Raw genomic sequence first — 13425 nt, 5'->3', positions numbered from 1 at the left:
AAAATTTATAAATTTCATGTAGTTAGGTTTAAACTAAAGATTTTATTATACACATAATATATTAGAATAACAGGGTACTGTTTTCATATTTACCTGCTCTAGTATTTTTTTTTTTTGTCTTATAATACTGAACATTTACATTTTACTAGTCTCAAAAATCCTACCCATAAATTAAAATAGCATGTTTATTCAACGACATATTAATTTTTGTGATGTATCAGTCTTATCCTTATTTAAACGAAATTCTGACTTAGGATATAGTTTTCTAAAACCATCATAAATAATCTTCCCTTCAAGCAACTCTTGTCTCTGCCTCATACCTAAAACTTGACCTAATAAATACTTAATAAAAAATGAAAAGTTTTATCTTAAGAATGTAGCCATTAGTGCCAAATTTTCTGCCAAAGAACACTTGTACAAATCAGATTGAGAACATTGTTTTGTAAGTCTGATAAGAAAAAGGAAGTGAGAACCCAATGAAATACATCATGTAATCGTTGTATGGCTTTAACAGAGTATGTATGTATACTTAATAAAAAAAACAACTGTATAGCTCGAGTATGTATAAGTGACAACCTTTATAAACAGATCGTAACACATATTAATTTAGATTAGAATTTAATAACTGTTTAATTTTTGAGAATAATATGCTGTTAAAATTTTTAAAAAAATTTGTAAGCAAATTAGTAACTAATCAAAAACTATAACTTTTTTGAGCTAAAAAAATCATTATAGTCAACAATACTAATATTTCTAATAGCAATTACTGTAAAAAATTTAACTATCTTATTTCTGCCTGTAATAAACAGGATCTCTGCCAATATTTTACATGTATTTATACAACAGAAACTGGAATGCAAGAATTACTTTTTAAATTTAACAATTTTCTCAATTTTAATTTCTTGATAATATTCACTTAGAAAAACATTCATTGTTCAACAAAGGTATCCAAAGGTTTTCCTGATGAATTTAAAAAAGCAAATAAACAGACAGTAAACATTTCTAATTTTAAGTAAATTTTTGCTATACAAACACTATTATTTAAATTAAAATTACTTTTAAATGTTAGAACTGTTTTACAATACAGTATTACATTTCTATTTTTATAATTTAAATTATAAAAATATTTTTGTGAATAATGTGGATTACATGTTTAAAGCAGGTAACCTACATTTTTATATCAAAGATGGATTATGATTATTTATTTGCACTGTTATACTAAACACATATTTATAAAGGAAAATGCTAAAAGAAGTAATGTATGAAACTGATCCTGCTGGAACAGATTTCAATTTTCTTTTAAGAAATATTAAAACAAATTTTAAAATACATTAAACAAAAAAGAAAGATTAAAATAATGACCTTGTTCATGTTTTGTTTTTTCAAGAGCACTGCATGCTGTCCGCCACTCTTGCAGTTCTGGCGAGGGGATCAGACCTGCTGATCCTGCCGCATTATCTTTTCTCGCTTGCCACCAATTATGGTCATCTTTACTAATAATCTAGAACCAAAAAATATTTTATTTAATATATTATATTATCTATATGTAAAGAAAGATTACAAAAAATAAAATCTTCAAAAAATAATCTTAAATATTGTGCTTTATTTAATATTACTTAAAAAATAAAATTAGTCACTGCCAAAAAAAAAATCTGCATTGCGTTTAATGAAATTGTAAGTAATAAAATTACTATCAGCTGTTAGTACTTAAAATTAGATGCTTAATTTCAATATCAGTGGTTCATAACATTTTCAGTTTATAAACACATCACTTTTTTTTTTTAATTTACTCAAGTTGTCAGTGGTTTTTTCCCAACGGCCAGTTTTATGGGAATAGTATTTATTTTTTTTTGTTTCATTATTAAACAGAGAAGTGAGAAGAGGTCAAGAAGTTTGAGGATAAGAAAACTTGCATTGTAAATATACCGGGTGATCATTTGAAAAGTTATCATGTTTATTATTCAACAGCTATCAATCAGTCCCATCATATTTCTGTTTGCAGGAATGTATACCATTCTTTTAAAATTACTTTCAAAAGGGAGGAAGCAACCCACTCTGCTACACCTACTACAACTCAAAAATTTTAAATGGCAATGGTAATATTTAATTACATTTTGATTGACAACCCGAAAAAAATAATGAATTTTGGTGAAAAGAGAATTAAAATTCACCCACCCCTTTGCTCGGTAGGTGTAAAAAACCATTTGGGGTAGTACTTTTGTTAAATTTCATTTCAACAAAAAAAACTAAAAAATTATGTGATAATACTTCTTAAACCAATTGAAATAATCATAATCTGTGGATTAAAACTGTGAAAATTATTTTTTAAATTACCAACACAAAATTTCGCCCTTAAATGTTTTTGAAATTTTCAAGGGTTGAAAACTTATTTATTTTAAATGAGACAATGTAGCTTGTGACACTCATTGTCAGGCCCTTTGAATGATAAGTAATTTGGTACAAATAGAATAAAAATTAGTTCACTGGTATTGAAGTTATGATTAAAAATGTGATTTTTTTATTAAGTCTGGAATTGTCCGTTATTGTTAAAAATATGGGTTTTAGGTTTCTCCAGTATTGAAAAACCTACCAATAAACACAACATTATAACATCAGTTAAACATAAGAAAAACCAATAATGAGGTTCCTACTTCTTTGCTGCAACATGTTGAAAAGTTTATTACCAGATAAACTTAATGATTAAATAATTAAAAACTAATTCAAAAACGAATAATTGTTAATAAAAAAATAAGGCTTAAATCATTCACTAGTTAATTTTGTTATGAAGGTTTTTTAACAATAGCAGTTCTTAAGAAATAATAAATGAAACACATTTTTTTACCTTAATAAAATAAAAGTATCAATTTTTAAATCATTTGTTCAAAATGATTCCCATTTTCCTATAAGCAATAATAAAGTCTTTGTTGAAATTCACATCTTACTTTTATTAAAGTTTCTTTAGTTACATCCCTACATGCTCTTACAATTTTTTTTCAACTTTTGTATGTTAGCAAGAATTTCTTTATAAATTATTGATTTTAAGTTGCCCTACAAAAAAAGGTCCAAAGGTGTAAGATCGGCAGATCTTGCCGGCCACTCAACTGTTCCTCGTCTACCTACCCAATGCCCAGGAAACATTCAGTCCAACCACTGTTGAATTGGAAGTGAACAGTGAGCTCCGTCTCGCTGAAAGTGAAGCATGTCTTCATTAAGTAACATGTTTCCATTGTCATCTAACTGATTTTCTAAGGCATGGACTATTAGTGGGAGAATAACTTCATCTAGCAACTGCAAAACTTTTCACCTGTCAAATTTCTATTGATAAATACTGGACCGATTATGTTATCACCGTAAATCCCAGCCCACACATTTATTTTTTCAGGATGTTGCATGTTTCAAATATTGAAAACATGAGTATTTACATTGCTCCAGTATCGGCAGTTATGTTTATTAACAAATTCATTTGTGAATTTTACTTTATCATTGGTTTTTTATATGTTTAACTGATATTGTAATGCTGTGTTTACTGGTATGTTTTTTCAATGCTGGAGAAACCAAAAACCCATATTTTTAACAAGAATGGACAATTTCAGACCTAATGCTTTGGGTCAATAACACTGTATCCCAATATAACCTAAAAATCTACATTTTTAATGATAACTTCAATACCAGTGAACTAATTTTTATTCTATTTGTACCAAATTACTTGTCATTTAAAGGGTCTGATGAGATGTCACAAGCTACATCATCTCATACAAAAAAAAAGTTTTCAACCCTTGAAAATTTCAAAACACTTACTGGTGAAATTTGTGTTGGTAATTTAAAAAATAATTTTCACAGTTTTAATCCACAGATAATGATAATTTCAAATGGTTTAAGAAGTATCACATAATGGTATTTATCACAATGGTATTTATCACATTAATGGTATTTATCGCATAATTTTATAGCTATTTTTGTTGAACTGAAATTTAAATAAAGTACTATCCTAAATGATTTTTTGCACCTATTGTGCAAAAGGATGGGTGAATTTTAATTCTCTTTTCACCAAAATTCATTATTTTTTTCGGGTTGTCAATCAAAATGTAATTAAATATTACCATTACCATTTAAGATATTTGAGTTGTGGTAAGTGTAGATGAGTGGGTGGGTTCCACCTCTTTGAAAATAATTTTAAAAAAGTCCCTCTGAGAATGGTATACATGTCTGCAACCATAAGTACAATGGGACTGATAACTGTTGAATAATAAATGCGGTAACTTTTCAGTGAATGAGATCACTGGTATAATAGTCAAAAATGGATAAAATTATACAAGCATGCAAAAAGATTGGTTAAGTGGGAATATCAAGGAGGTGGGAATTGTAAAAGAGACCACAGGAAAGATTGAGCTGAAGGAGATTTAAGATAGCTGAAGGATAGTGAAGAGTGAATACATAAGAGAATGATAAAGAGCTGCTGGTAGATTAGGAAGAACCTGAAATTTTTATGCTTCAAGCAGATATGGCTAGATGCAGAAATTATGCTTGCTGATGACAATGAAACAAGCTGAAATTCGAATGTGTAGTTCCAAAGAGCTATAGGAGTTTAACACAACTTGAAGATGTGAGAGTTGCTAAGTTCCTTGATCATGCTGTAACAAGTAGCATGTTCATTGGTGAACATTAGTTTTGTTCAATTGTGAGATAAGAATAATACGCTAAATAGTTAATGATGGATAGGAAAAGCAAAGAGATTATTACAGTCCAATTACACTAGAAAGATTAAACTTGAAAAATGTATGTGTTTTACCCTTTGCTCAGTGATATCAGTTTATCATTATAAATGTCTTTACTTGACAATGTATGTTGTGTTTTTCTATAAAAATTACACAGTCTTGATGAAGTTGATACGAAAATATAATATATCCAGTCAAAAGCCTGAATAATTTATTGCATACCAATAAAATCTGTTAAGAATGAATGCTGATTAATATTTTACAGTAATAGAAGTATAAAAGACGAATGACAAAATATTTCATTTAAAAAAAAAAATATTATATTACAATGGGCTTCAACATGCTTTTTAAACATACTAATAGATGAAATGATTGAAAAAATGGTAGATTCATGCATTAAACTTGAAACCAACTGATTTAAAACCCAGCATGCTAATCACCATATCAATTGAATGACCTTTATGATTCAGATCTGATCTAATCTAAGAGAATAGATGCAGCATATCAGTAATCATTAAAGGTCAGTTCTCATTACTAGGAATTTTAATTTTCTTACTTCCTAATTATCAAATTATTTACTAATATTATATTAGAAAATCCCCTCTGATTGATTCCTAATAATATTTTGCATATCATAGAATATCTAGTCAAATTAATAGAGACTCAAAAGATGATCCAGTAGCTTTCCCGTGAGTCAACCCTAAACACAGGTAACAAGTAAGATCCATCTTAAAATTCAAAGAAGATCAAATTACAATGAAGATACATCCTACCTCAGACCAGAATGAAGGGAGAGATAAAGATTTGACAAGAACATTAGAAAAAGTAATGCGTTAAGCAATTAATACAGCACTTAATTTTTTAATTAATTTGATATCATTTTCTGCCCTTAGCAGAGGAATTTGGTAGAAGTTTTAGAGTGGATCTACTCTTATTCCAACCTATTGCAGGATATTAATATTTACTCAAGTATAGTTTCTTGAACGCCAGTCTGAAATAAAGTCATCTAAATACATTTATTTTGCATGAATTTAAATTCTGAGATCATTATCTGTTAAATCAACTCAGAATGAATAAAATTAATGGTGGTGATAATATATTCATAAGGCACATTATATATTTATTTTCTTAAGCAACAAAAGGGCAACAAACAATTAACAATACTGAAAGATGATGATGAGATATAAATTATTTAACAAACAAAAGATATCAAACCTGACTGGATTCAAACCCAGATTAAAAGCACCTCTCTGCTATGGTGATATACAACCATTTTCTGTTTAGTGATGAAACAAATTTTCATATAAATGTATGTGTAACTACCACATGTGAAAAACTTTGTAGTTTTAAAAATTAAATATATTGTTAAATATGTTCATTACTCTCCCAACATAAGTGCTAATGCAAAATTGTGAAGTGCTGAAAAAAAAAATTTGTTTGCTGAAAAAGAAATACAGCCAACAGTTACTTGAACATGTTGAAACTTTCTGCTGGCTTTATGCTTTAAAATTAACCTCAAAAGAAAATGAGAAAAAATAGATTGAAACAGACTAACATATGAAAAAACTTGCATATGTCTTCATGTGTAATAGTGACTTTTCTCTTGAAATTATTTAGTCGTGATATCCCAAACGGGTACTTTTTCAATGACCCTACTTTTGCAGATGATAAGGTCAATTACTTACTTGTAAAATGTCTCCTGTTTTAAAGGAGATACCGGCTTGAGCACATGGTATAAGGTCATCATCCAGAGGGTCATAATCAAATTGAGCACGAACAAAAATCTGTAACAGAAAAACACTACATAAATTACTGAAAAAAAGATAAAACTGCCCCAATTCAATAAAAAATACTTAAAGATACATTTATTTTTAAATTTATTTTAAATCTTTTAATTTAATAAATGAATAATGAATTTATATGAAATTATCAGCATGCATAAAAAGTTACATTATACAAAAAATAATATGCCACTAATACACATACAGTGATATGTACAATAATAGCATTAAAATTAGTAAAAAAACCTATGTATTTAAGAACAAACAAAACTGTAATTCATTTACAATTATTTCAAAACACTTTAAATTATATATTTTTTTTAAAGATCCATTATATAACTAAAATTTGAAAATATAAATTTAAAACATCAGTCTCTTCTAATAATAAACAGTTTATTTAAATAGTATCAAAGTAAACAGATATACATTAAGAAAGAACATTGCGTACATGAGTTATAAGCATTAATGTAGGTACAAATAATGAGATATTGCATGAAGAACAATTCACAATAAATTTACAGAAAAAAGGCATAAAAAATGGTAGTTAATTTTTTTATTATGCATTATATGATGCTGTTTATTATCATAAAAAATATTATTTAGTTCTTAATTTTAAATCTAATAAACCATAACAAATACATGATTATTTTTTTTTTAATTCTTTAACATTATTTCAACTCCTTTTTGATTTTTCATAATATATATAACAAATTAACAAGTACAGATTAATTTAAAGATACATATTTTATAAAATGCAATTTTTTTTTTTCATTAAGAAAAGCGACTTGCTTTCTTATAGGCAGTTGCCAATTAATAATTGAAAGCTTGAACAATGATGGTACTTAGTAGTATAATCTTACTTATCAATTTTTAAAAAAAAAGATAAATCTCATTTTTTGCTCATTGATGCTAACCTTGATTACACTATTGAAAATTAAATCCAAAGTGAATAAAAATAGGATTACAAATATTAATTAAAAAAATATATTTAAAATTTTAAAGCCAAACATTAAGAAAATAAATTCATAATAAAGAATTTAGCATTCTATTAAAATTAAGAAGATACTGCATGAGAAAAAAACATTAGAGAAAAACAAATTCCTTAGCCTATTTTTGTTGCTGTTAAGTCAATGGTTACTTATGTTGTCTCCAAAATTAGCAGCATAAAAAAGGAATTAATTTTTCAACAGAATTACTATAAATTAAAATTCTAAAATGTGAATATTTTACCGACTATTTCATTACAAAATAAAATAATAATTTCTTATCTGTTAATCAGAAGTTCTAACAGAAAGAAACCAGCTCTTGAATCAAGTTCCTTATGGCTCTACTATTTATGAAGCCATTCCTAGGTTTTGCTGCACTGCCCACAAATAAATAACATTTAAAGCTATAAGTTAAATTTCTGTTATCATGATTTTTTTGTACAGTATTACTTTATTTGATTAATTTTCAGTTTTAAGTTTCCTTTGTTAACTGAATACGAGATTTATGAGATTTGTAAGAATTATAAGGATCAAAAAGCATCCTCTTCAGTTATTAATAATTAATATTAAACATTCAATAATGTTCTAAGACATTAACACAAATTATTTTATTTAAAAAATCAAATGGGTGTAAATATTTGAAATGCATAAATTATTTTTAAAAAATCACTGGAGTTGAGGTAATGTGGAAGTATTTACCTATAAAAAGTGTAAGAAAAGATTTTCCTGCACATCTTTTATATACTCAGATTTACAAATGTAATTATTAGTAATTTATAGAACATACATTTTCCACCAGTCAAAAATAAATAAATCACCTGAAGGTAGCAAAAATGTTAATTATAAATACTGTAAAAAAATAAAATACACATGAAAGTTAATAAAACGGTGAAACAAATTGTTACAAATATAAACCTCTTTTTATTTTTTTTTTATAATAGCATACATATGGCAACATTTGAAATAATCAATGAAAAAACTAAATAAATTATATGATATATAAAACAGACTACATTATCCATAGTTAGTTTCGATATGATTATTTTTACTGTGATACAATTTAACATATATCCCAGATTGATTTTAGATTAGCTTTTTGAATTCATTCTATTCAAATTAAATAGAAAACACAATTAACAACTTTTTTTTTATTTACAAGTTTTGGTTTTTCAAACTATCAAACTTGTCATATTTAAACAAATTTCTGTTTACAAAATGGATTTTATTGAAAGGTAGTTCTTTCATCATAAAAAAATGTCATTCCTTGCAAGGAATCAAAGCATAGATGTTTAGTAATTAGTGATACTACTGACAGAGTCATCAAACATCATGTACAGAAAAGCACATCCATCATATTTAAAACACACAAAAAGAAGAAAATTGAAACATCCCCATTAACTCACAGTGATAAGCAAGTATGTATATGACCGCAATACAGCCTGGTCAGTCTGTACACTTAATTGTTGTTTTATGTTAAATGCTATTATATGATTTATATTTTGGATTTTTTTTTAGAATTTGTTTTAAATAAGACAAATTTATTTTTCTGGACATAATTCTTTAACATCTGTTTATGTTTAGAAAGTCTAAAAAAAATGAAAATTTTGAATGATTTGAAGGACCGGAATGCATGAATATCAAAAATGTCTTACGATGACTTATTGGCACTGTTTTCTATTTAATTTTTTAAAGAAAACTCAGTTATCACTCAATGATATCTGAGTTACGGTATTTTATCAAATAACTTAAAAATACATTTTTTACCAAAATTTTTATATTATATCTTAATTATGAATGGCTTATAAGACAGGGTTTAAGAGTTTTTTGAACCTGATTAAAGAAACATAATAGCTTTATATTGTTATTTACACATAAATTTTACAGTCAGAAAAAGTTATAAAGTATTTTCCTAAGTAAAATTAGAAAAAATGTTTAATATATATATATATATATATATATATATATGTATGTATCACATATACAGAATTAATTTTTTAATATCATGGAAAATCCATTAATCAGAAATAGCATCTGATATTTTTAATCTTTTAAATGGTATATTTAACAAAACATTTAAAATAAATTAACGTAACTAAATAGCAGAATATCTCGAAAGTAGTGTAGAATTCATACTAAGCTGTATTCCACAAATAATAAAACTTACCAAGAATACGTAACTTTTCAGTAATATACAAAAATTGAAACTTATTGGCAAAATTTATAACAAAATATATTTTATACAAAGGATATTTACGAATGTAATTAAAGCACCATTAGTATAAATCATGTGGTATACATCTATACATAATCAATGGATTTCTAAACAAATGATAATGGGCATTAAATTTATGTACAATATGTTCTCTAGATATATGAATAACACAAAGATAATAAAAAATATTGATAACTCATAAGTAATAATATGATACTTGGATAATATTTATAAATATAGTACTTAATTTATTAATAACCCACTAAACAAAATTAAATAACACAATTTTAGCGAATTATCATCATTAGAAAATCACTTACTTTCAAAATGAAAATAAAACAGTACTGACAATATTAACGTACGCACTCTTAAATATATATTACCATATTTATGACTGATCAGTTTTCTTAACATTAAAACTATTTTATATTATTTTATTCTAGTATTTAAGCCAAGAAAGTAATTCCTAAATAAAATTAGAGAAAAAAAATTTAATATATATAATTTTTACAGAACTTTTTTTTTAATACGATGAAAAATCCAATAAATTAGAAAAAATGTCTTTCTCCAAAAATAAGTAGGTAAATAAATATAACAAATTAGAGCAATAATTTATTAATAGAATAGAGAAGATATTCTTTTATTGAAATCATTAATAAAAACTTAATATGTTACCTGATTAATCTACCATTAAAAAATAAATATAACTTTTTAGCCATTACTATTTTTATATTTTAAGGTAAGTAGTAAATTATTAAAGTTCATGGCGTAAAACATAAAAGATGAAAAAACAATAATAAGCTTTATAGTATAAACTAACAGTATTAAAAATAACAACAAAATTAAATTGCGAAGTACAACACAATTTATTACAGTTGTAAAAATTTACAATTTTAATCAGCTGGCTTTAACCAATTGAAAAACAGCTTGGAATAAGGTCCAAGTTCAATCTGTAGTGCAGACTTAGCATTTTGGCAACATCTGCTGTAAGATTACATTAAATCCTGAAGTAGATGCTTTGAAACTTCGAGGATATGCTTCAATAATAAATAATAAAAATGCTATTAAAAAAAAGATAAAAAGACACAATAAAAGAAGAAAGCTTTGATGAAGTGATTAACAGATAAAATAAATGAATGAAATATTTTACTGTGACTGAAGAAAAATAGAAAAATACTAGTCAGGCATAAGATTTTTTCTATAGGAAGTAATGTAACATCAGTGAGCAATTACAACTAAAGTAATAACCAAAGATTCAGGATAGGAGATGTAGCATAGACAGAACTAAATTATTTTCAAAACAGAAATCTTGACAAAGAAAGCTATTCAAAAAGATAAACTGAAGAAAACCTTCAAACAGTTCATTTTATTTAACACAGTAAAACATAACTTTAAAAAGAATTTTCTTCCATTAAACCTGTTCAAATTGGATGAAGCATTACTGAATCATATTTTCATTTTTTTTTAAATATAGTATCAAATATATCAAAATTCTCCACAAAAATCTCTGTCCCATTTTCTGAAAAGTTTTAATTTGGCAATATTTTTTAACAGCAAAACATTGAATGAATACAAATTGTAATATCAACAAAATAATGACCAACAGTTATCATGTAATTAATTAATTTTATATCAGATTCAGTAACTATTTTGTTGAATTAGTACTATTAACACCAGTTATCTAATCCACTAATGCACTAGCACCAGTTAGTTGTTGGCAGTTTCCCTGCGAAGTTGTTGAGCCAATACATCTACCAATTATATTTTGCTGAATTTGAATGCCAATGTTATCAGTGGAATTTTATTATTGGAAAATCACTATTAATAGATCTGTTTCATTTCTGGCTAGCATGATTCTGGATAATGCAAAAGTCAAACTGTAATTATGAATATGATCAGCTGTACAGAAAGTATAATAAAAAAAAAGGATTTGTCAATTATATTTTGTAACACTTATAAAAAAGTGTTTCTGAATTGCTTGATCTTAAATGTTTTACACAATAAAAAAAAAAATATATAACAAATTGCTAAAAAATAACATTATTAATTCAATACACACATTAATGCAATTATAATTTATTAATTCAATGCAATAGTCTCTTATTCATGAATAAGAATAATCAACAAGTTCTAACAACAATCAGCATAAAATATATGATAACATTTAAGTTTATAATAAACACTAACATATTAGCTGACTTAAGTTTTTAAACAGATATTATTTAATATGAATGTTTATAATGCATAAAACACAAACTACTGAAACAATGCACGTAACACTTATAAAACTAAATCATGCATATCATATCCACAGGCACCAGTTGCATGCTGAATAAAAAAAAATTAAAGATGTGTAAGAAAAAATTAAGATTGTACAAAGATTATCATACACATAAAAATATGTTACTTATAACCCATTCAATGAAGAAAAGCATGCGATTTCACAAGTTTACAACTTATATTTCAAATATTGGCCATGAACAGGTGTTTCATTACAAATTATTTCGATACAGAAATCTATTACTAGGCATAAATGACAAATTTTTTTAATGTAATTACTATCAATGATTCCAATAAATGCACAGAACTAAATTCAATACACAAGACCCACATGCAAGTGAGCATGCTAGTTTTATATATATATATATATATATGTATACACATGTACATCCAATTCAATTTCCTTGTGGCAACTGGTTTCAAAGTTTATACTCTTGATTTTTATTTCTTGCATTAATAAAAGATTGTTTTTAAAGACAAAGTTATGCAGAAATTATGAAACCAGTCGATAACAAACAAGTTTAAGACTGAAGACATAAAAAAATTAAATGTTTATAATTTTATAACATTCAATCCAGAAATTTAACTCATAGAAACACAGAATTATTTTAATAAAGTCTCTTTTATATTCTCTATTGCAAAAAAAAGTATCACTAGTAACAAATAAACACTAAATGTAATATTAACTAAAACTTAATATAATTGTAATCAACCCTAGAGTAAGACTGCGGATAAATAATAATTGTATTTTTGTTAAAAGTATAATTTACAAAAAAAATATATACTCTTACAAACAAATTAATAGTAAGTTACAGTAATTAAGCATCAGAACAAAGAAACTGTTTGATACAACATAAAAGAAGATAAAGAGTATAATACAAATAAACAGAAAATTATTTTTCAGTAAGAAGACAATGAGACAAAAAAACAGTAGAAAATGCACTTGGAAGAGTTCAGCAGACCACTCAAGTATTTTTGGACAGATGAATCTGATTAAATTAAAATAACTTACAGTTTCAAGAACTGTAAGGAATTTTATTCAAATCTGTTAAAAGTACTAAAAAAAAAAAAAAAAATGTTTTAAAAATTTGATAAATTTCCATTTTAATGTAATGTTCTATAATGTTTTGGTTATTTTTAATAATATTTTATTTAAATAAAATTTATTTCTGTTAACTCTTCATTAGATGTTACCAAATGATTAACATTCAAAAAATTGGATGAGCAAACTGTGATTATTTTATGAGCAAATTAATTTTATTTCACAATTCATGGAAAAAATAAGAATGCTTCAAGGCAGAAAATTCTGAAAGAGTACGTTTGGGTAATATTCTTCATACAAATAATAAAGTTACATTTATGAAATATTCAGCCTACTTCCTGAAGAGAGGGAAAAATTCACAACAAAATTCAGGAGAAACCTAAGAATGATAATATTATGATAAGAAAGC

The 13425-nt window shown here is 25.7% G+C and overlaps 1 protein-coding gene across 2 annotated transcripts in view; it reads right to left on the bottom strand.

The window, feature by feature from the left end:
* Positions 1-13425, bottom strand: part of LOC142333193 (peripheral plasma membrane protein CASK-like) — a 161269-nt gene that overhangs the window by 40142 nt on the left and 107702 nt on the right. For both annotated transcript variants that reach the window (XM_075380169.1, XM_075380176.1), the window contains exons 4-5: positions 6401-6499; positions 1363-1501 (exon numbers count right to left, since the gene is read on the bottom strand). In XM_075380169.1, coding sequence (XP_075236284.1) covers positions 1363-1501; positions 6401-6499 — 238 coding nt within the window. The remainder of the gene's footprint in view (positions 1-1362; positions 1502-6400; positions 6500-13425) is intronic.

This window comes from Lycorma delicatula, chromosome 1, assembly GCF_047948215.1.
Source record: "Lycorma delicatula isolate Av1 chromosome 1, ASM4794821v1, whole genome shotgun sequence".
Lineage (NCBI taxonomy): Eukaryota > Metazoa > Arthropoda > Insecta > Hemiptera > Fulgoridae > Lycorma > Lycorma delicatula.
Note: the sequence above shows the minus strand (reverse complement) of the source record. Positions and strands in the feature narration are given on the sequence as shown.